Consider the following 24,090-nt stretch of genomic DNA (forward strand, 5'->3'; position numbering starts at 1 on the left):
GTTCATTATCGACATCATATATCGATTGTAAAATATTAATGAGATAATATCGTCAATGTCGACTCGAATTTGATGAAACGGACGACAGAAAAATTGGTTTATCATCGAGAACGATAAATCAAGATTACGTATTAATCAAAATATAGAAGTAAAAAAAATAGAATGTCGATGTAATGATATTACAGAATACGTATTCTTAAGGACAATTGTAATAAGCGAATTAATAGGGAAAGTGAGTGACGTGGCGACATAAGTGTAAATACCAGGAGGCGGTTTTTGCTAATTAAGATGTTATGCGGTACCAAACGAGTTTAATATATTCTATACCGAATGTTTCTCAGGATAGTTGTTACAGAGCTTGAACATTTCCTGCTGTATCGATAGAAAAGTGGACAATTGGTAAAATTAAACAGCTTACATGTATATATTGAACGTTTCAATCAAATTGTTTTGATACGCAATTTATCTTTTATTAACAATATTGTATTTAATGTATAAAATACTATTTGAGTAATGTTTTAATTATTTATTTTTTATACACAAATGTAACATAGAATTAAATAAAACGTTTTCTAGGAATACAGCGTGAAATTATCAAGCTATTTTTGGGAGCATTCTAAGTATGCCATCTCGATACGTTGAAAGAATGCACGGTTGTTCCTTAAACTGTGGGAACGATGATACATTGAGCAATTGTTAAGTATGCATACGATAATGCAGATCGTCCTTTCTATCGAATCTCCGAATTAATAATATAATTTTTCTACTCATGAGTCTCGTCATTACGTATTAAACAGTAGTTTCATTACCATTTGTTGGTATTTTTCTCTATTTTTCTCTCTACTACACTTGACGTACATGTTTCTCTTCTATCTCATTATCGTCGTAGTTGTACGATTTTATTCGATTTTGTTTCACGACCAACTATCCTATCTAATAACCACGATACTTGCGATAGTCTGGCAGCATACGTATAATTAGAATAAAAAAAACTAACATCTATGTACATTTATATACGTAGATCCACGCGACTAGAGGTATATATATTATGTATATATATACATATTATGTATACACGGTAAATGTATAATTTCTCGGTTGTACAGATCTGAGCGTTATCTCCAAAATATTCTATTTTATATATAATTATTACATTGCATTCAATGTAAGAGCGATATCTTCCAATGCCGGCATTGTAATCATCGCGATTAGAAATGTTTGTAACATTTTTGAGGCACCGTCGTTTAGAAAACAAAAGAGCGAAGATGAAAAGGTTGTGAAATCCGAGTGCCGGCATTTCCTACACGGATTCGCCAGCTTCGTGAATTTATTTCTACCGCGTGGAAAAGTACGAGGTTGTGCTAACGAAAAATAATGAACTGTATTGAAAAAGCTTTAATAAACGTGTGTAAAAATTGGGTTTCACCCATGAGTTTTTGCTACGCGTACCATGTACATATTATAATAGGTACAGCGATTGAAAAAGCAGAGATATCGTTATTTTATCGAGAGTTTGCACTGCATTTATACTTGATTTAGTTACCGTATATATATTGTATAGCTATAAATAACATTCATTGACATTAATTAATGAAGAATGCAATTCCTGTAGCTGTAGAATGTTCGCAATATAAAGACTATGTGTACAGTAATATATCAGATAATGGAATACAAATGTACTTGAAGTGTATATAGTTGCTATAGCAACTATAGAACAACATATTCCCGAGCTTCAAGGTTCGCTTGAGCACGCGATCGAATTCGTGTACAGAATGTTCGCGTTACTCGACGTTAAATGCATGGTTATTTTCTATAAAATTACCAGCGTATTTACATGTGTATTTAGGCATGATTTGAGGTGACGAACAGTTAAAAAATGAGATTCAAAATATCTGCACAAAATCGTAATGGTCATAAGCGGTTGGTCACTTGCGTAGCATGGAGCTCGGCGGAAGAGATATATTCTTGCGGGTATGTCTTACTGACTTATATATGGAAGATGCAAGCAATGTAAATGATTATTTTTCCTTGTAGAGAAGATCATTTGTTAATATCGTGGCACTTGGAAGGAGGAATCGCACATTCCACGATTGTTACAGAATTCCCTGACGATTTTTATCCGACGGACATGCAATGGCATCCGCGGCCAAACTATGCGGTGTTGATTACCAAAAAACAGTCGCTGGATGTTCTCTTAATTACTACAGCGGATGGTATTTGTTTTAATTTCAAGTTACAATTTTAAAATTGAAGTTAATTGTAGCTACAATCTTTTTCTTTCGTTGATTAGTTAAAATTTTTTAAAGCTGTAATAAATATATTATTTCTATCACAGGAAAGTACCATTTAATCAGTAAAAATGGACGCATAGAAAAGAGTATAGATGCTCATAAAGGTGCAACAACAATAGGCAGGTGGAGTAGTGATGGTTCTGCTCTTTTGACTGGTAATTAAGATACTTTAGATGAAGAAATTAGTAGTTATTGGTCTCTTATTTTGTATAATTGTTTTGTATAATTGTATAATTGTATAATTGTTTTGTATAATTGTTTTTTTTTTTTTGTCATTTTAGCTGGTGAAGATGGTTTAATTAAAGTTTGGTCACGCAGTGGCATGCTTCGTTCTGTCATAGTTAAAGGCATGTTTCCTATATTATCTGCTGCTTGGAGTTCAGATTGTACAACAGTATTATATTCTCAGGGTGCTCATTTAACTTTCCAGTCACTCAATTCCAATTCCAAACCTCGCAAGGTTAAACAATTTTAATAAATGTATGTGATATTCATGCGAGTAAGAAATGGAATCGTGCATTTAAATGCAATTTTATTTCAGTTATTAGCACATGATGGTCTCGTTTTGGTTTTGTGTTGGAGTCATACTCATGGACTGGTTATTTCTGGTGGTGAAGATTGTAGATATAAGGTAGAACACAGATGCAAATATAAAATAAAGCAGAAATGAAGTAGATGCATGAAGTAAAAAATGAATGAAAAGGTCAATTTTACTTTGAGGTATGGGATTCTAACGGCACTCAGCTATTTTCCAGTAGTGTGGGAAATCACCCTATTACAGCAGTAAGCTGGAGTTATTCTGGGGACTACTTTGCTGTTGGATCATTCAATACAATAAAACTCTGTGATAAAACAGGAGTTAGTTTATATTAAATTATATATCACCGATCATTGACGCATATTTATTTAACTAATATTATGCTTACAATTCTAGTGGTCTCATTCATTAGAGAAAGTTACTACCGGAAGTATATACAGTATTGCTTGGTCAAGTGATAGCACTCAGGTAGCTATGGCTTGCAGCAATGGAATTGTGTTAACAGGGCACATAATAGACAGGTAATTTAATAATAATTACTATTACATTCCCGTATTTATAGTCATATTTATGAAAATGAAAAATAGGAGGTTGGAATGGAACAATTACGAAGCCACATTAGTTAAAAGAAAAGTAATTGAAGTCAGAGATGTGGGCAACGAAATACGAGAAACATTGGAGATATCTGATCGTGTGGTTCAATTGCAATTTGGTTTTGATCATTTAGTCGTAATTACACCGGCACAATGTCACGTTTACTCCGTAGTAAACTGGAATACTCCTGCTATATTCGATTTGAAAAATACTAGTGTGTCAGCGATACTTCTTGCAGAGAAGTACGTGCAGATTATTTTATAGAAATAAAAAGGCAAGAGCAAAACTTTAACCAAAATTTACGTACATCGTTTACAGACACTTTTTGTTAGTTGAGTGGAACAGTGTATCATTATACAGTTATCAAGGACGTCTGTTAGGAACCCCAAAATGGAAAGGGATGACGCAGGAACGACTTTATCCCCCCTGTGTATCATTGTGCTCTGACACTTTAGTTATACGATCGCAAAGTAACGAAAAACGTATGATAAAATGAAGCTTTTTAATATGAAATAATGATACTTATAAATATATATACAGATTTTTATAAAATTTATTCTTTAGTACTTCATGTGTTGGAGGTGGCTTATAATAAGCCTATAACGGAAAATCAGGCTTATTCGCATCTTCAAAGTATTACAAGAGTATCGTTAAATCATATTGGGGGAGTAACTGATCGGCAAGTGGCGTTAATCGATGTAAATAAGGATTTGTTTTTGATTTCTATACGGAGTACTGGTTTTGGTAGAGTATGTAAAATAGGTATGAAATTCTTTTAAAATCTTTACCTCTATGTAATTTAGCAATGCCACGGACCGTATTGAAAAATAATCATATTTCTATAGCTTTTTTAATTTTCATATTTCTATAGCTTTTTCTTTTCATTTTTTAGCTGCCATGGCGCAAGATATTGCTTGGGCAACCGATGCAAATGTTTTAGCAGCAATGTTAGATGCAACACTGTCCGTATGGTTGTGTCCCAATTGTGTACATTATAGCGATCGTAAAATTATACGAAAAACAAGGATCGACAAGGAAAGCAGGTCTTATTCTTCAACTTTATTCTACATGTTACGATCCTGCTATTATTGTAATTTAAGAGATCACAGAAATCACAGAAATTTGTTATAACTGCTCATTATGTTAGGTAAGGAAATTAATTCAAATTTAATATACTTTTTATTATGGTTTATAGTGAATTTGGTAAACAACCAAGTATAGCAAATGTGTATAACGGAATGGTGATGGTACGACGCGGTGATGGAGCATTAGTATCTTCTTCTTTTTATACGTTTTTTATTAGTCTTCATCAGCATATATCAAACAAAAAATGGAAAGAAGCATTATCTCTTTGTCGAATTGCTCAGGTAATCAGTATTCTTTTTCTTTCTCCTGACAAAGTGAAGTTTCTTTTTATTGTACATGATCGAATATTATATATAGAATGAAATATTGTGGACTTGTATGGCTGTTATGGCAACAGACAGTAGAGAATTGAACGCTGCCGAAGAAGCGTATGCTGCAATTTCACGTTACGATAAAGTTGATTATATTCAATATATAAAGGTAATAATCAAAATTGTTATTTAGATAAATAAGTAATATAAATTTTTTTAAATTAGAGTCTGCCAAGTAAAACAGAAAGACTAGCAGAAATGGCTCTTCTGTCAGGAGATTTATTAACTGCAGAAGGTATACTTTTGCAAAATGGATTAACTGTGGAAGCCATACGAATTAACATTGAAATATACAACTGGAATAGGTATTTTTTTCTTTAATTAAAAAATTATAGTATTTTTTAAATTCATTAATTATTCGTTTAGGGCGTTAGAATTGGCTATTAGACACAAGAAGCAACTGGATGAAGTATTGAACGCAAGAAAGAAATACCTTGAAGTAATTAAAAAAAAAGAGACAAATCAAAGTTTCCTTGCATATATGACAAATGTCGCGAAGGCACAAGTAAATTGATTAATCTCATTTTACTGCACAGCTTCGAGGATTTTGCACATAATGTTGTATATTTTTATTAACTAGTGAGACAAATATTGTTTTCACTAGGAAGCTACAGAAGAGAATTTTCTTAAGCAGGATGAGGATGAACTGCCAGAAATGGAAGTGCAAAAAAGTGAATTATTGAATGAAGAAATGCATATCTGAAAACGTAACAGTACCCCGTTTGTTTACACGGATTACCTATTGAAATATGTATCAATCAAGTATAAAGAACCTATGTCTGAAAACACCTCAATTGAGCACGATTGTTAACCGATACTTATTGTTTAAATGCAATCGAAATATCGTCCAGTGTTTGAATCAATTTTTTTTCATAATTATATTTAACATATGTTACAAAACTAAAAGTTTTAAAAATATCAAGATCATAAAGATGATCAAGGTAGTAAATGCAAATGACAATACAAGTTTTCGTGAATACCATGTCGTCTCTTTCGTCACAGGTCTGTATCGTGTTGCTAAGGCGGACTGAAATATAAAATATCTTTTCTTAGATTCAAGTAAATATTTAATTATTGTAACGTTTCTAGTCTCTAGCCTGCTGTTTCTTACCCATCCACCGTTGGCTTGTATCCATGCAGCGAGATCCTCTTCTAAAACATCCGTCATACCTGATTCCAAGAAAGTACAACTTTTGAATATTATTTCATAATATTGAATATTCCTTAATATATTACCTTCTACCACTTTTAGTGGTGTCTAACTTATATTTCTGGAAAAGGATTTTTCGGGCATTGGTATTGTAGACTCTGAACGTAATTAGTTCGCGTTTTAAGGAGTGAAGACAAATCAAGATGGAAAGGATGACATCTGAATTTAAAAGCAATTAATTACCTCTCTGTATGGCAGGCAAATACTCAGGTTTGCCCTGACGTACGCAATCTACGGCAATGCCACCAGCAATCGCATAAAGGGCTATCACTTTGCTCCAAGTCAACTCGCCATTCCTGATCATCTCCCTAGAGATGTCGACGATGGCTTCGCTGGCAGACTGTTCCGATGAGAAACTACCGCAACCGATTTGTCGTGCAACACGATTGAACAAATTTGGATGCATCTTTTCGAGTTCAGCCCCGACTGATATTAACTCTGGGAAAACTTCTCCGACGACCGAACCACCGGGAAGCATCATGGCGCTTCTCATTCTCTTCAGTCCAAGCTTCCGATGAAAGATTCCGGACCGTTTCAAACGATTTCGAATGTATTGGGCACACAACGAAGATCCCTATAATCACACAACATTACCGAATATTAATTGTAATTTTAATGTTACAGACGATGTCATCACGATTACGTACCTGTGACACTGTAAGCTCAATGGAGGCTGAAACCGTCCTCCATCGAATTGTATGAGAGATCTTCCTAGAGACGACGTCGCTTACATTACTGAATCTTCTTCGCGCTGAATCGACTACGTGAAAGGGCGTAATCTCCTGATTATTGGCAACCGGAAAGGCGGCCAGATTCGAGTGCAAAGATAACGCAAGGCTGTTCCTACGATACGGTTGTCCAACATTTCCACAATTCTCTTCCAAGCCACGTAGAGATCCGACGAGTCCAGACATTAAGGAATTCTCCGCGGAGAGTCCCTGCCATTCAGGCTTTTCAGGCTTAAAGAATTTTAATGACAGCTTTAAAAAAACTTGATACCTTGCTTCTTGGCGTGAGTAGCTCTTTTTCTCTTTTTATGGAAGAAACAAGTAGAAATAGTTTCTTAGCAGTTTCATAGTCTGGATTAGAGATAAGAAACTCGTATGCATATCGCATATGGATATATTATCCGCTAAAAATTTCTTTATAACCAGCTGGTGTATATTAAGGAAGAAAAAAGAAAGTTCAATGGAGTCTAAGCGTGTTATGGTGTGTTATATGTATTGCAAAAATTGCTATTACTTTCTTCTTTAAATAGCTTCAGTTTTATTCGATTTGTAGCCTTTTTTGAAGTTTTTATGGAAGAAGCGTTATGTGAATTATTATATTTAAAACTTTGATTTGCGACAAAGATCGTCTGCTCATTCTCCGTTTAAATAATGGTAGCTCGCAGCATTTACATTTATAAATAATAATAATAGTAATAGTCAGATACAGAATTAGGTATGAAGGTCTATGCCTGCAAAAGAATCTAATATTTGAAATTCGTGAAGTTTATGTGATTTATGTGTGTTCATTAGAGTATCGTTGCGTTGATCTATTTCATGTTTAAATAATGCGTTAGTGGTATAATTAGTGGTCAGTGATCCGTGAAACGTGCAAAGGATGATTAACCAAAAGGTGACCACAAATTATTCTTTAGCATCGATATGTTCTTAGGTTAGCAGAAAAGGTAATTAGAGTAGCGGCGATATATTGGTATCAGTTTCTAAAGTAACACAATTTATGTAAATTTAAGAACGTATAATGTAGAGAAACTTAATAGCTGTGATCATAAGCAAATCTTTGTTTTCGATTTATTAATTATTAGGAATGAAGTAAATAAAATTGCTTAACATTATATTTATAATTTACATTTACATTTTTCAAAGTACAATTTTTTTATTAACAATACAACTTTGAAACAGAAATACATCAAACTTTTGCAAAAAAAGTGTACAATAACCCGGTACTAAAGAAATATTTGCAACTTCTATAACAGAAATATAAAACTAAAAGTAAATCAATTTCTACAAAGAAAATGTTCGTGAATACTAATACAAAAGAAACTATTCGCAAAATATAATAAAAAATATAAAACTGTCGCATAACAGATATGACCTTCCTACGCGATAATATACTTGGGCATGCTCTAACGATAATTCAATTCCGCAGGAACCTGCGGCCAAGCGTCAGAAGGACACCTCAAGGAACATCGATGAATATCTCCAGTCCCTTTATGGTAATCTCCAGTCACTCACACGCGTGCGTATAGACACGTCAAACAAGTTACGAAAGAGGAACGTCGGATAGATTTCTTCTGTCCTTACCAGTGCAAAAAGCTACAGTGCATTCACACCAGGTATCCGTAACGCAATTATTATTCCGCCAGCGAGTACGGCTTTTGTTATCTCGCAGCCTTATTTGGTGCGGCTATTTGGTATGCTCCGCGGCGCTTTGTGTGCCCGTCCGCTAAGATACAATCTTGTTGTGTACATATTGCTCATTTCCATTCTATCGTTTGCTTTCTTAACGAGCAGAATTAGGTACACCGTGTGTCATTTCTAAATTAACGCGATTTCAGCACAGTCAATTGCGGAATCACTGCCCGCCGGTTTGTTTGACGAGGGACAACGTGTTAATTAAGGTGTTTCGTCTGGTACGCTTAAAACTGTCGTTCATTTGCGGCGCAATTAAGCATTTCACGTGTCGTCGTATATGCATCACGAATCGTTATGCATTAGTAGCAAAATTATTGATGATTATAGGACTGCAATAGATATTTATGAAACGCATGATGTAAGGGGAATAAGTATTTGTACGTTTCTTTTTTTCCGAAAGTTATGGAAAATTGTTAAAATTGTGAAGTTTCTCTAAGAAATTACCAACTAGTCGTTTTAATCAATAATGTTAACTAAAATTTATTAGCAAGTACTATTTGATTTATTCTAATAAATTTTAAGAAAAGTTTTATAATAATGTGCAATATTTTCCTTAAAGCTTTAATTTTCAATTTTATGATAGTTAACCATTTAATATGATAAGAATATTTTATTTTACATTCTTCCTTTTCTTCCATGCTAGAAATGGAAAATATTTAATAATTTATATTTATAAATAATTGCATTTCAGAAACTTCAGAATGAAATATCTTTAAAATCTTTACTAACGGTCTGAACAGTTTATTAATAGAAGAATTAGACGATATTTACGTCAACGGACTTGATATCGGGGAAATACTTGAACCGCTAATAACCGTAAATAAATTAGTCGCTTCTCATTAAGCTTGATAATTAAACGCAAACAACTTTTGCAATAATCATGCGACGTTTGTATTTGCTGCGAGTCGATCGATGAGAAAAATCGTCCTGTCAGTACGAAGAGGTCATAGGTAATGTGTGAAAAATTAATTGCGAACTGTCTGTGCTTGCCTTGTTCAAGTGTTTGTTAGTTATCAATTATCAACGGTGTCCAGTTGGTCGATTATCATTTGAGAGCCTACGTAACTCGTATGCCTTACAGTTTCGTTGGCCTCGCAGCTTGTTATAATTTGAATAATTGCAGCCTTTCGAAATGTGTTAAGCTCGTCGCTCAAATAAAAAAAGAAAACGTAAATTTAGACGTTGCTCGAAACTATACAGCGAAGACGGAAATAAAAAGTTTTTAACACACAGAAGTTGTCAATTAGTAATTAAAGATTTAATTCGACTTTTAGTAGTTTTTGTACTTAACAATTAAATCGAAAAGATTCATTTCCTTTCCAGATATCACAAAGATTGAATTATATAAACATATATCTTTTCGAAGGGAATACAAATTCGTAATTATAAAAGAAATTAACGCAAACACTAATAGAGAAAACTGTTGCTGCAAATATACGGATATAAAACATTATACACCCACTGCCCACCAGAATTCACATTTTTTTCAAGCATCAAACTTTCTGAAACGCCTTCAAACCCAAGCTTCTAAACAGACAAGCTAAATCACCAATTACTTAAAGGGAAAATTGTTCTAGCGGCTAATTATTCATCTTTCCTCCCAATGATTCGAAGCGATGTCTGTTTCAGTCGGATGACCATGTGCTGTAACGCAATATGATTAGAAGCAACGATCGCGTGAAACGTGCAAGCGAAAAAGCGGAGAGTTGAACGAATTTACCATCGCAAGGACCGCCTCCTCTTGCAGCTCCAGTTGAAAGTCCGGCTTCATCGCAATTTAACAACGCGCGACCCGCCTCATTAGTCACTGTCATCTAACTCGCTCTGGATACACATTATATGCGTAATATGTTACTGAATTATCGCTTATCAACGGTGTGACTGGCCGGGTGATTATCGTTCGTGGAGCGCGTGTGTATGTGCGCGCGCCGCGGCGCGTTAAATCGTTTGTTTTATCAATTCCCGTCGCTTATTTCCGTGCCGCAATGATGCTCGATAATGAAGACGCGTGCGCGTCATTTTTGCATTTTTTTTTTCTCTTTCGCCGTGGCCGGATCACACAAGCTCCGCGTCAAAGTCACGGGTGACGATCGTCATCATTCCTTAGAAATCGGAGAAGACCAGAGAGAAAAGGGTCACGTGCGTGCCGCTGACGCGAAGAAGAGTAGCGTACCATGTGTCTAATGAGGTTTGAGTTACGCCTCGCGTAACACAGTTTGTCTAAAGTATAATTGATTTACGAGCCGCTGAAATGGAAATGGCAATTAGAGGACGTTAATTGTTATTGTTATTTTCCGATGGCTTCTCTTCTTTAGAGACAATGGGATTTGTGTGATTCAAAAATATGTATCTTAGACGAACGAGATGTTTATGGTATTTGATAGTACTTTTGCCTGAATATTGTTCCACTGCGGAGATAAGTTAAAATAACGCACGACCATTTATTCATAGCAGCCACTAGACCGCAACCTAAACGTTAATGATTGACCACATGTTATTCGTTTGTAGGCGAAGAAGTTGACAGTTTCTAACAGCATGTAGGACCACGCAAGAAATACACTGAATTTCCTCAAAAGAAACAGGTATGCATATCAAACTGTAATCTAAGCGTGTCCAACATCATCGTTAATAGCCTTGCAAACGATGCAACGCAAAACATATAAAAAGAAGAATATTTGTCGACAGGAAATAAACGAGAAAAAGTAAGTAGTAAATTATACTATTTACGATATTGCCACAAAATAGTACTTTATCGAATTCGTTAAAGTATATGTGTATTACGTGAGTCAAGAAAAACGGTAATGGGTTTGTATAAGCAGTGTTAAGAAGTTCTTCGCATAAGATGTTGATGAAACAAAAATTTCTGCGATCAACGCCTATAATAAACTGTGTTCGAAATATGCACATCAATTTACTGTTATTTTCATTTAACAAACGGAATCGAGGTTCGTTTTAATTGTAATTCGAAGCTACACTACAATATTGAAATAAAATTTACCTTTATTCTATCGTGTATAATGCAAGGCTTGGGAGGTGACATACATAATTTAATTTCGACTTTAGTTTAAACGAAAACGATTTGATTGGTGGATAATTCTTGTTAGAGATGATAGAACGAACTACTTCATTAGGTGAACGTAAATTGGAGGAAAATAAATTAAATTAATTGCTAATGGGAGCATTAGATCACGCAGAACAACGCAATTAGTAAAGTCTTAAAAAGACAGTGCAATAAATGTGGAACGGAAAACAGCACACTTACATAGAATTTCCATGGTACCCTTAATTAATTATTACGTATTTGTATTAACGTCATTAATGAAATCAAACAAAGACAGATTTGAATAGATGAATCTTAAAAGTGATTACTGAATAATTATAGTAATTACAACGAAATGATTGCAAACTAATTTTAGTGAAAGAAGTTATCTCGATTGATGAAACTCGAGCATGTGATCAATACAAGCATATAAGGCAGGTGTTAATTATATAACGTAAAAACACTTATTGTATATTTGTTTTTTTACGTCGCTCTGTATAAGAAACGGCACGTTCAAATGACACGAACGTGACTAAGAATGTAAAACGTCTACAGGGAATATCATCGTGTAATTCGAGATGTTGCACGAAGTTTCTTAGAAGAGACTTTAAAGAGACTTTAAAGAGACTTTACTTTAAAACGTACAGCAGTTTGTGTAAATTTACATAAATACCTAAAACATCTAATCAAGTTTTATTAATCTAAATAGCTTTTATGTAGATGAAACATTATTATAAAACTTTAAACTGTTTTAAAACAATTGAGAATAATCTTGGTGATCGAGAAAGAATAATTATTTGAACAGATCCGAAGGTTCTATCGACCGAATATTAATAAACACTTTACGCGGCAAGTTTATTACAATTTAATGGGAAATAAATTGACTTTTAATTGATAAATCGTCGAGGTCAGGCGACAATTAAATCGCTGAAAGCCAATAAATCGCCTGGCGCAATTAAAGTCAGCGTATACGTAAGAACGCCGAGGAAGAGTATAAATTACGGAATCGAGACGTGATTCTTTATCCCAAGAAAGTGTGTACAACGCTCGGGACGCCGATACAGAGCGATTCGAATTCTTTGAACCATCAATCGTTGCCTTTCGCCATAAACGTGCCTTGTATTTCGAGCACGTAGATCACCAGTGTCATTCGCAAAATACGAGTGCCAAACGCCGAGGAAAAGTAAAGATTGCGATACAAAATACTTTTTTGGAAAGCAGTATTTACCAGTACGTTATTTATCGTGTCTGGTAAGAATCACGCGGGCGAACTTAATGAGATGTAAATTAGAATGTAAAAAGAGAATAATATTTTTAGCGTTGCCGTGCTAAATGGACCGAAATAGCGCGAAAGAATAAAAAACATATTGTAATATTACATTCAATTACATCGTCTTACAAATTTATCTTTCGGTCGCGTAATACGATACGGTACGCGCGTACAAATAAAACGTAAATTCTTTGGTAAATAACAACAAGTGTGATTGCGTTTTTATTCGCACGTTACATATCCTCTACCGTATCGAAGTAACAGTTATTTCTTAGAAGAGCGAAAAAGAAGTAATAATAATCAATAAATACAGATCACTAATTGAGGAGAAAAATATGTTTGAATATAAATATCGCATGCTTCGTTATACTGAAAGTATTACAAAATTAATGTGAAACGTGTATCATGATTCATTGATGATGTACTTGTCAATTGATATTACATTAAAGAGATTCAAATTTTCAATTGCAATTAACTTTATCGTTAAGTAACATATTTCGTACGAGATATTTTGAACATGCTTTAATAAATGTATTCGTTCCTCGAGTCATTGATGGTACACATTATGTTTAGAAGAGAGACACCCGGTTTCCTGCATAAATTTACATACATTATCGTTCTGTCGATTAGGCATACCGTAAAATTTCATAGATGACGTGCGCCTAGGAGGAAAACAGAAAGAAGTATGGTATTGACAAGCTGTCGTGTAACGAACAGTACCAAAATATAGGTCGAGACGACATCCAATGAAAGATACGGGCTATATGTTCAACGAGTAACGGCTGTACCTCCCACCTTTCGAAAATTCATCGAAAAGCGAAGGAAGTTTTGTCAAAATAACTATATTCCTCATTATTATTAATATCACCGGCAAAATAACGAATTTCGATCCTCTTTAGCGTACAAATAGACATACTATTTAACGTTTTGTATAAGTTTAAAAAATGCTAAACAATTATATTTTCGTCGAGAACTGTTTTCCTTGGGATGTTACTTAGTAAAAGATATTATCGAATTATCATTATTAACAATTAGTTTGCAAGTGTTTCACCAAGAAGCAGGCTCTATTGTTACCTTGAATGTTAACGAAGTACGGAGTTATCGCTATTTTCCTTCGCAGTTGGTTGCACAACCACACTTTGTACATGAAATCGGTTTCGGATACTTTTGAAGCAAGTCGTATGTTGGAACACTTTCTTCACTGGTCACATTACTCCAACGATTTACAACATCTCCGAGAAACGATTCATTTTCATTTGGAACTTGGAATCCTTCTTTAATCGAACATTATCCGGTAAATTATAGAGAATAAACAAGACGTGCGAGGCGTACGCGTCCACGCTATCGAAATTGTTGGGAGCCCAAGCGCTCACAACACTGGTAAGTTTAAAACTACACACGATAGAACCCGAAAGTGTTGTATGAACGCCGTGCGAGCATTATCCCTACTTACATTGCTGTACAACGGTCGAGTCACTTAACGAAAAACGTTCGAAACGGTAGAAAGAGCGATAATTTCAATAATTAAAAGAGAATCGATTAATTTTTCATTTCTGCACGCAGGGATTTCTTTGAAAATTACACAACAAATTGACTTCAACTTTCGGAAGATCGACTTGGACCATTATCGAAATGACTAAGTCTGCAAAATGTACAATTTGGCAAGGAATTAGTGAACATGTTTCATAACGGAAATAGTCGCTCTTTACAAAGAAAACAATGAAGAATTTTAAGGGAAATCAAATCCACCACCAAGAATCAAGTTTCTCCTATTGTTGGAAATTGCTGAAGACATTAAGAAGGAAGAACCGAGTTTGAGCATCGGCAGAAGAAATTCAGAGTTCACGGCGAGGAGGGACAACCTTTGAAACCATCATAGTATACCATTATAGTCCAATAACAGGTGATTCTTCCACCTGTCGGTAGTATAGCAGGCAACGCAACTGCAATATTCAAGACTCGAAGCCGATCTTAACAGTTTTATTTCCTCTTGCGTTACTAAATCTAGATCTTAGAACCTAACTTCGCTTTTGTTATTTTTTAGTGGAGTAAATGACACAGAAGATGCATGTAAGTATGCTTTTCCGTATCTGCAAATTAGAAACTATACATTAGAGAGAAGAAAGAGAAGAGAGACGAGATCAAAGAGAAAATGTAAAAATTAAAGGAATCCGTTTAATCGATTAGCATTACTTTAAAATTATGTGATTGAAAAAGGTGAGGAAGGAGAATAGGGAATAGAAGACATCGGTGCATTATATTATTAATTACGTATATCCCATGCTATTTTATCAACTTCAATGGATAGATTAAACGTGTGATTCCTGAACACTTCGCTTTAAATGGTAGAGGGCATAATAAAAGCTGTAGCTTTTACACGATCGGTATTTCAGAACATGATAGGAACCCCCACGATAGGATAAGCTTATCTTTCATCTTTGTTTCTATATTTTTGAAACTATTGTTTTAAAAAAATATCTATCTCCCGAGGTCGTCCGACTTCTATCGCATGTATTTGTTCTTATTCTACGCAGTTCTGTATAAAAACTTGTAAGAATTTGTAATAATCGCTTCTTACAATTTTGAAATGATACAGGTTTCCTATATTGAGTATTGACAGATACTTATATATCTTTGTTTAAATCATCATAAAAATGATATATAATATGATGATATACAATAGAGATTTAAAACGTTTTTTTGTTATTCAAATGGTACAATATATAGTAAATATAATAATGTCACGCGGCGCAAGTGACAACACAATGCTCTTATTGCGAAACAGTTGTATTGTCGGGATGTATATTTTAATAGTTTTATTGTAATTTATTGTACATTTTACTAGTTTTAATGTAATTTATTGTATATTTCCCGCTTTAAAGGTAAGATAGAGAGATGGTATAAGGAAGAGTGAGACAGATGATGGTGACCCTACTCTATAATCCCTGGCGTCATCTCCGTGAAAAGTACCCAAACTGGTCGCACATAATTATCGACAGCGAAGTAAATTGCTCAAGAACTACCTATCGCCATCTCTTGGAGTGCCATTGAAACTAATGCCCGACCAATTTCAGTGCTTCTCCAAGAGATGGCGATAGTAGTTTTTGAGCAATTTACTTCGCTGTCGATAATTATGTGCGACCAGTTTGAGCACTTTACACAGAGATGGCGCCACAGGTTCTAAAGTTGTGGCGTTACCGACGTTACCGACTTCCTCATATAAGCAGACACATTCACAGCCATCTACTTCCGCTCCTCGGAGGGTACATTTTCGTTAGGAAATTGTTTCAAAATTAATTCACGTCATCTATAAACAAGAGACTCTCGTTTGCGACGTCTTTCAAATTTCTACGCTTTTCAAATTATTCACTTATTTCTACGCCATCAAAGAGTACACATCACAATTTGCCTTTGCCAAATCTAGATTTGTATTTTTAAATTTCTACTTCAATTTACCCTAATTGTAAAGACTTATTGTTGATAAATAAACTTGTTATATAAAAACCATCCTCAGCAAAAATTAATTAGAAGAAAATATCGTGGATAAGATAAAAAACCACAATTGGTGACCCCTGCCGACGTGATAATCGAAGCCAACGTGATCATCGCAGCAACACAGCCGATTTGATCAACGCACTCGATTTGATAAACGTAACAGCTTTTGCATTCAATTTTAACTAACAAAGATTTAAGAATGGAAGTATCCGTATCATCATTAGAAAGCAAAGTATCTTTATTGGAGGATGGAATGATTCGTCTTATGAAGTCAATGAAGTCATTGACTACAAAAATGCAGCAACGTTATCAGCAACTAAAGAGATCATGGAGACCACGATCGTGTTCTCGTTCTTCAACATCCCCATGGCAACAGCAATCAAGAAGTAGAAGCAATGGCTTATGTTTTTACCATTACAAATTCGGCAAGAAAGCTTATCGCTGCAATCAACCATGCTCTTGGAATTTATCATCACCGAAGGACTGCATCTCCTATCTGACCTCCCGCTAAATTTCTTAGTCGTTGTAGAAAATGTGATGATTTTTCATCGCCCATGCCACGGCTTCGCAAAGCCCTACGAAGTTTCGACTCAGGTGATTCATCGAAGGTATTTATTATTCGTTTCTTAACTTCCTCGTACTTTCCTCGCGCCGGAGGCGAGGTCAGTACGTCAGCAATGTAAGGTAAAATGTTTTGGTCGAGCTGAGTAACGACATATCTGTACTTGGTTTCATCACTACTGATTCTAGCGAGATCAAATACTAATTCAACTTGTGCAAACCATAAACTTGGATTTTCTTTCCAAAACGGTGGTAATTTACGTAAAGATGTTAAATTAATACTAACATCCTCCTGATCGGATTGTTGTATTTTTGAAATATCCTCCTCTCTTAAGACGTCCTCCAGCGAAGAATCATCTCTTATTATGTCTTTTCTAACTGGCGATCTTGATACAGCCATTCTTAAATCTTTGTTAGTTAAAATTGAATGCAAAAGCTGTTACGTTTATCAAATCGAGTGCGTTGATCAAATCGGCTGTGTTGCTGCGATGATCACGTTGGCTTCGATTATCACGTCGGCAGGGGTCACCAATTGTGGTTTTTTATCTTGTCCACGATATTTTCTTCTAATTAACTTTTGCTGAGGATGGCTTTTATATAACAAGTTTATTTATCAACAATAAGTCTTTACAATTAGGGTAAATTGAAGTAGAAATTTAGAAATACAAATCTAGATTTGGCAAAGGCAAATTGTGATGTGTACTCTTTGATGGCGTAGAAATAAGTGAATAATTTGAAAAGCGTAGAAATTTGAAAGACGTCGCAAACGAGAGTCTCTTGTTTATAGATGACGTGAATTAATTTTGAAACAATTTCCTAACGAAAATGTACCCTCCGAGGAGCGGAAGTAGATGGCTGTGTGAATGTGTCTGCTTATATGAGGAAGTCGGTAACGTCGGTAACGCCACAAAGTAAGGTCACCATCATCTGTCTCACTCTTTGTTATACCAGCTTTTTCTCTCTTACTTCTAAAGCGGGAAATATAGAATAAATTATAAAACCGTCAGATCTCAGCAGATATTTAAATGTACAGAGTATTGACAGATGTTTTGGTTGTTGTTAGCCAACAATTATAGGTAATGGAATCCATATATATATTTCTTTTTAAGTCGTCAAAAAAATAACATAATATGATGGTATACAATAGAGGTTTGAAAGCTCTTTTAAAATTGCACAATATGTAGTATTTATTAGAAATATTAAATAGGTTACTTTACATTCTCACTTGCAACGAACAATCGCTTTATCGAATTAGATTATAAAAAATAATAAAATCAAGTATAATTTTATATCTTTGTTTCATATTCTTTTATAATGTGGATGGAAAAATGTCACCGTACGCCACTGCTAAGAAAATTGGTGAATGAACGGCATTGGCAGGCGGTATCAGCATTGAAACAGCACCGCGTACTATTTTGGTGCATTTAAATACGTGTAATCTTACAGATACCCTTGTGGCGTTACGAAACCTGGGGGCGCCACCGTAATAATCTGGTGCTTTTTGAAGTGTTATATGACTTGCTGTATTGTCTGGGATGTGATAATTATAAATGTAGAGTCTAAAATTATACGGAACTTGTTTGATAGATAAACTTAAATATCTACAAGGATTTGTTTCTTATTTTTGTTTCAGGATCTTGGGATACTTTTAAATAGATTTTACATTATAATGTAGTTTTACATGTCGGCTGTTTTACGGTCACATGCAATATATTTGTATAATAATAAAGAATGTCACATGTGTGAGATTAACCTTCTGAAAATAGAAGGAATGAACAGGACGATAAATTCGTATATAACAATATTCTATTCACAACGATGATATGATAAAGTAGCATCGAGAGGCAACAATTTTCTGCATCGGAAACGGTACAACTTACATTATATATATATATATATATATATTATTATATATTGTATAACAACACTGCGGAAAGCTTAAGAACACTCCATCAATTACGTTTATTTTTCTTGTCTCGTCATTTATAGGCATATATATACGTATATATACATATATATATGTATATATATATGTATGTATAGATAGATAGATAGATATTTCATAGCGTAAATTTATTTTATGCTGTGCTACGTTAGAAACTTTGAACAATAATACTTTCCATTGTCAGCACATCATCATCTTTCTCTCAAAATCACGAGTACACAATAAATAAATAAACATTCATTCAATTATCACACGACTATAACTTCACAAAAAAATAATCGGTCGAATTAGCAACATTTGTATAACCGTTTAATTGTTTCTTCGTAAGAATTTCGGAATAGTTAAGAAAAGGGTACTAGCGTAGAAACGAAAACTTCGACTTCAACAATTAACGTATAGGTGATTTATATATATGTATATATATATATATAAAATTAATAATACAATAATTTAACTGTATGGAACTCTATGCACGCAGATGCCCTTTCCTTCAACTATTCTTACGGTGTTGTACAAAAAATGCACATTTACTCGCCATCACGTTCACGGACAAAATTCTGTCGATTATTCAATTCCTTTCGCTCCACTAGTGAACGCATTTCATGTTTCATACATCTGAGAAATATATAGCTATATACGTCTTTAAACTTAAAATGAACTATCCAAGATACGTACGAATATCTTTAAAAAAAAAAGATACTTCTTACATTCAAGTTGGGTAACTCAACTACGACTCAGCAATGGTCTGATACAGATTTTCTTTCTGATAATGTAAAAACGCATACATTTCTCTGCGCCATCTTGCAATAGCGTAGCACCTCGGTGAGATCAGCAGTGTTCCCTTTTACTTTCGGTAAATTCACGTGGAACGCGATATTAATATCATAGATTTATAAAACATTGAAAGGTGGAACGTAACTGGCTAGACTTTCGCTACGAGCTATCTCTTTGATATTACAAGAATCCTAGAAACGAGTACAACCACTAAAGTTGATATTATAACACTCGTTACATTTAAAATTGAGTTGCATAGCGCCGTGTACATAATATATTTGATTGTTCTTTGTCGTGTTGTTCGTTTCAATTCTTGGGCGTGTGTTTCGAACGATGGTACGAGTCGATATGAGAAAACCAACTAACGTGATCAATTTGCAGCATGTAAAAAATGTAAGAAATTATTCTATCGGTGTACAGAGCGATCCTCTTTCATGCTTTGTTCTCGTAAGCGTTTCATAGTTCTCCAACGATCCTAATCTCGTAGTTACATCCAGAGTAACGCAACAACATTCGTGCGGCGTTATTTTACGGTTCGTTTACGTGACGGGGGGGTGAGAGATACACGATCCACCTACGCGAGCATTATATAATTAGTACACGTTGTCGCTCGGATAAAAGTGGTGCCAGCCACTTCTAGATCACAACCAAGATATCTAAAATCGACGCCTTTCGGTTTTTCTTCACGCACGCTTGATCTCACGCTTTATCTTTTTTTCTTTCGTTCGAAACAAAAGAAAAGAAATGAAAAAAAATAATAACAATAAGAAACTAAACACACAGAAGCAGGTACTCTAAGAGTTTTAATCTTGTACCGTACGACGACGATACAGATCTGATCACAAAGAGAGACAAAGGATAACGATAATAACGCTAGTACGCTTCCTCAGAATGCCCGAAGTGTGTGTATGCGTGTATATAGAGTGTGTATGTATGCAGCTACCTAAAACAAAACCGTTGTACTGCTTCTCTGTACACGCAGGTTCTTCGACCCGCTATCGACATGGATATCCGGCTGCTATATAAAATGTACAAGTCCTTAAGATACTACATCAAAACTATGGCTTTTCCTATTACAGTTTAGAAAGCTGGTTAACTGTCGCTCACTTTTAGCTACTTTTCTCAAACAATCATCCATGACAAAATAAAAAAAGTGTCGTTGTTTCAAAGTACCATTCGCCCCCTGGCAACAGCACTTTTTCGTTTCTTATTTTTGCACGTTCAATCCCTGCATTCGTCGATGTACGTATACATGTATGTGTGTGTATGCATGTGTGTGTATGAATTCGTTCTGCGTGTATATTTATAATTGCGCAAAAGAGATACTATTTATACTATTTACAAGAAATTAATATAATATAATATAATTTGTGTGTATATATATACACATATACGGTAAACGCGTAATCATACACAATATATAACATATAAACAATACAATTTTCTTCGGCTGTCATTCGGTTCCATCCAACAACTGATTAAAGCTAACCGTAACAATACTAACGTAAATAAACATTACAAGACGGTAAAACATACGTATACGAGCATTACTGTCAAAAATTGCAAAATTAACGATAGATATACATGTACGTATATACACAAAAAAATATATATATTTAGTATGTATATATTATCTACAATAATATATAATATACAAATATATATATATATTATTATAACGTCTCTGGTCCAATGAACGTTAAGTATTCATGTAAATAACCAATCATTTCTTACATATTTACACATTGAATAGAAAAGATTTGCAACACAATCGAAGATGACTCAACATTGATTATTGTCGATGTTTACTGTGTCGCAGGCTATAATCTACCTTACTGATTGGCAACCGTTTCGTCTTTGATATTCTATTTTCTACTGCCGAATAAATGTGCAACAGAATGAACGTAGGGATCTATCTAGTCAGTTTCTTGTTCTTTTTCGTGGTCGCCTCGAGACAAATAATATAGAACAAGCGTAGTAGAACGAAGAAGATAAAATCTACGTAATCTCAACATCGGTACAGAACCTCTTGTAGCGCCCCAACAATGAAACATGCACACATAATAATACTAATACTCCGCAAGCGACTAAGGACCCGGTCACAAATACCGCGGACTGGAAAAGCGGTAACTTTTTTTGCACATATACGATACGAAGATACTTATGCGTGTAATGTATACAACTCTGTATATATATATATATGTATGTATATAGAAGAGAGTCGCTAAATGGCAGTAGGGAATCAAATAAACTGATACATCGTAGTGCCAAATTCTGTCTTCTTTTCAAGCACCTGCGAATCCATATACTTCTAGTACCCTAATCTCAAAGTCGCCGCTGGCACAAAGAGGCGGGTTGTTGAATGTAGAGCACCGATCTGTTTTACCGAATCGTATATTCTCGTCCATCCATATCGCTTGTCCATCTCTGAAAATAGCAAGTTAAATATAATTTTTAATCGAATACAACCATTCTATTTACGCACGGCAATATTTTACAGCAACTAAGGAATCTTACCCTCCGCCAATTGTAATCATTTTGGAATCCGCCGCCATGAATAGCTCGGCTGAATGATGGACCTTAGAATCGTTGTGCGAAGAGTCCATGCCTACCCAGGGATACTTTGCTCGTTCAGGATATAAGCTGAACAGGAACGTTTCACCCGTTCCGAAATAAGCTTGCCTTTGTCCTTTATCATTTTTCATGTTACGTTCACACCATCTTGTAGAGCAATAGGCACCAAATACCTTGGAACAAATAATACAAATTAACGTTGATCAATAGATTTAACATTGGCAATCAAAGTTATTGATCTCACGCTTGGAATTAGTTTTAGTTTTATAAGACACTTGCAATATTTACAAGAGACTTACTTCGTTATTACACGTTTTTATCATGAGTAAGGTCGGTTCGTGTTGTTCTACCCTCACGTAGAACGTTGTCAAAGAACAACCGTGCTCTTCCGTCGTATACAGTAGAATCGGTTGATACATGGTGATCCGCATCGGCAGCCAAGACCATAGCGTGAATAACTGTCACAAAAGAATGATGTAAAATTAATATAAGGCATGTATACTACAAGTAGCATTTATATATGTGCAAACATTAGTTCTCAATAATTTTCTAGTTGTTCAAGAATACAGCAAACTAAGTCACAGCAGCGGTAGATCATGCGCTTGACTGAAAAAAAATTAATACAAGGTGATAATGAAGCCAAACAGTATAAACATTTTTATCTTCTTACTTTGATTGTAACATAATGTTTGTTTATCATTTTATGCGAGACTTCTATATCCAAATGTAAGTTTTATTTATCAGAATATTATTTATACATAGTTGTTCTGTTGTTTCTTAATAACGATTTCGTAGCTTATATAATTATCCCTCTAAAAATTTGCGACACTAGTGCAACGAACAGATTATATAAATACTAGGAGAGAAATATGCTTATTATATAAAATGCAAATATTCATTCGTCATGCAAAAAAGAGGCAAGAGCGTCATTCAAATACAGTGAACTCAAGAGTGAACTGACACAATATCATAAATTATGAATTCGAGCGAATTGAGGCTGTGAAATGAGAATTCCGTGAAGCAATGTGAATGATATGATTAATAAACTATACGAACGTAGTTCGCATATGTCTGTGTGTGCTTTTAATGGTGTTCAAACACTTTAGAATTACAGCTATAGATTTGCTATACTTATTATTCGTGTTGCTTACTAATTACATCAAAAAAATGTTTAAAATAAATATAAAAAGTAACGATAGAAATTAGTACGGATTGGGCCGAGGAAATCCCATAAGGAAAACCCTTACAAGTACATGAAACTAAAACAGAAACAACGCATGCTGAATTAATATAGCAAAGGATGATAAAACTGAGCGTGGAAATTTACTCCAAAGGGATACGAGAAAGTGTGCATTGTTCTATTCAATATATGTCAGGCCATACACCATACAGTTCAACGCGTACACTCTGCAAGTATATAATTAAACCTCAGGCAAACAAGAACAATATAACAGTAGAAACGTTGACAACGAAAACGTTGCGACTACAAAAGCCGATTTAAGTCGATAATCATTACCACGTATTTGTACCTTGAATATCAACTAGAGAATTAAAATTACGTTTACGTCGATCTAGCCCTTACTACAAAAAACTTAATCGGAAGATTCGCTGAAACGATTGCCACTGTTCTCGATTTGTACGAGAGTGTATCTTGCTTATGCTCTCAAGCTGATATCTTTCTGATAGTAGCCAAACAAAAAACAATAATCGGGAATACCATGTAAAGTAGAGGACCTACGTAATATATACTTCAAGGCGGCTGTATATGTACACCGATAACGACAATATTGACATGCCACAGAGAGAGAGAGAGAGGCGACCAACGAACTACAGAAAACTCTGCTACTTGCCGAACATTTCGTTCGTATTGGTTTTTATTTTTTTTTTTCTTTTCTTTTGGATTAGTATTGAACGGCTGTGA

At 34.7% G+C, this 24,090-nt stretch overlaps 3 protein-coding genes across 7 annotated transcripts in view; 1 reads left to right on the forward strand and 2 right to left on the reverse strand.

The window, feature by feature from the left end:
• Positions 1-1,764: 1,764 nt before the first annotated feature.
• On the forward strand, positions 1,765-5,723 carry Oseg5 (intraflagellar transport protein Oseg5). Its single transcript, XM_076899600.1, has 16 exons — positions 1,765-1,971; positions 2,035-2,213; positions 2,336-2,446; positions 2,573-2,751; positions 2,833-2,922; positions 3,012-3,149; positions 3,226-3,350; positions 3,417-3,665; positions 3,742-3,905; positions 3,988-4,185; positions 4,316-4,466; positions 4,619-4,790; positions 4,867-4,989; positions 5,046-5,185; positions 5,247-5,385; positions 5,485-5,723. The coding sequence occupies exons 1-16, from the start codon at positions 1,877-1,879 to the stop codon at positions 5,581-5,583; spliced, it is 2,352 nt and encodes a 783-aa protein (XP_076755715.1). The 5' UTR covers positions 1,765-1,876; the 3' UTR covers positions 5,584-5,723.
• Positions 5,724-5,731: 8 nt separating this feature from the next.
• On the reverse strand, positions 5,732-14,082 carry LOC143426276 (bcl-2-related ovarian killer protein). Of its 2 annotated transcripts, XM_076899620.1 has the most exons (6): positions 13,895-14,082; positions 10,231-10,334; positions 6,738-7,049; positions 6,274-6,664; positions 5,992-6,050; positions 5,732-5,907 (listed from the first exon to the last, which is right to left on the reverse strand). In XM_076899620.1, the coding sequence occupies exons 2-6, from the start codon at positions 10,279-10,281 to the stop codon at positions 5,773-5,775; spliced, it is 948 nt and encodes a 315-aa protein (XP_076755735.1). In that variant the 5' UTR covers positions 10,282-10,334; positions 13,895-14,082; the 3' UTR covers positions 5,732-5,772. The 2 variants fall into 2 exon arrangements, with proteins under 2 accessions (XP_076755735.1, XP_076755736.1); XM_076899621.1 differs by lacking the exon at positions 10,231-10,334.
• A 4,451-nt stretch (positions 14,083-18,533) lies between these two features.
• Sky (GTPase-activating protein skywalker) overlaps positions 18,534-24,090 on the reverse strand; it is a 44,579-nt gene continuing 39,022 nt past the window's right edge. For all 4 annotated transcript variants that reach the window (XM_076899605.1, XM_076899603.1, XM_076899604.1 and 1 more), the window contains 3 exons: positions 22,469-22,627; positions 22,113-22,342; positions 18,534-22,022 (listed from right to left, as the gene is read on the reverse strand). In XM_076899605.1, coding sequence (XP_076755720.1) covers positions 21,881-22,022; positions 22,113-22,342; positions 22,469-22,627 — 531 coding nt within the window. In that variant the 3' untranslated portion in view covers positions 18,534-21,880. The remainder of the gene's footprint in view (positions 22,023-22,112; positions 22,343-22,468; positions 22,628-24,090) is intronic.

Source organism: Xylocopa sonorina, chromosome 8 (genome assembly GCF_050948175.1).
Source record: "Xylocopa sonorina isolate GNS202 chromosome 8, iyXylSono1_principal, whole genome shotgun sequence".
Taxonomy (NCBI): domain Eukaryota; kingdom Metazoa; phylum Arthropoda; class Insecta; order Hymenoptera; family Apidae; genus Xylocopa; species Xylocopa sonorina.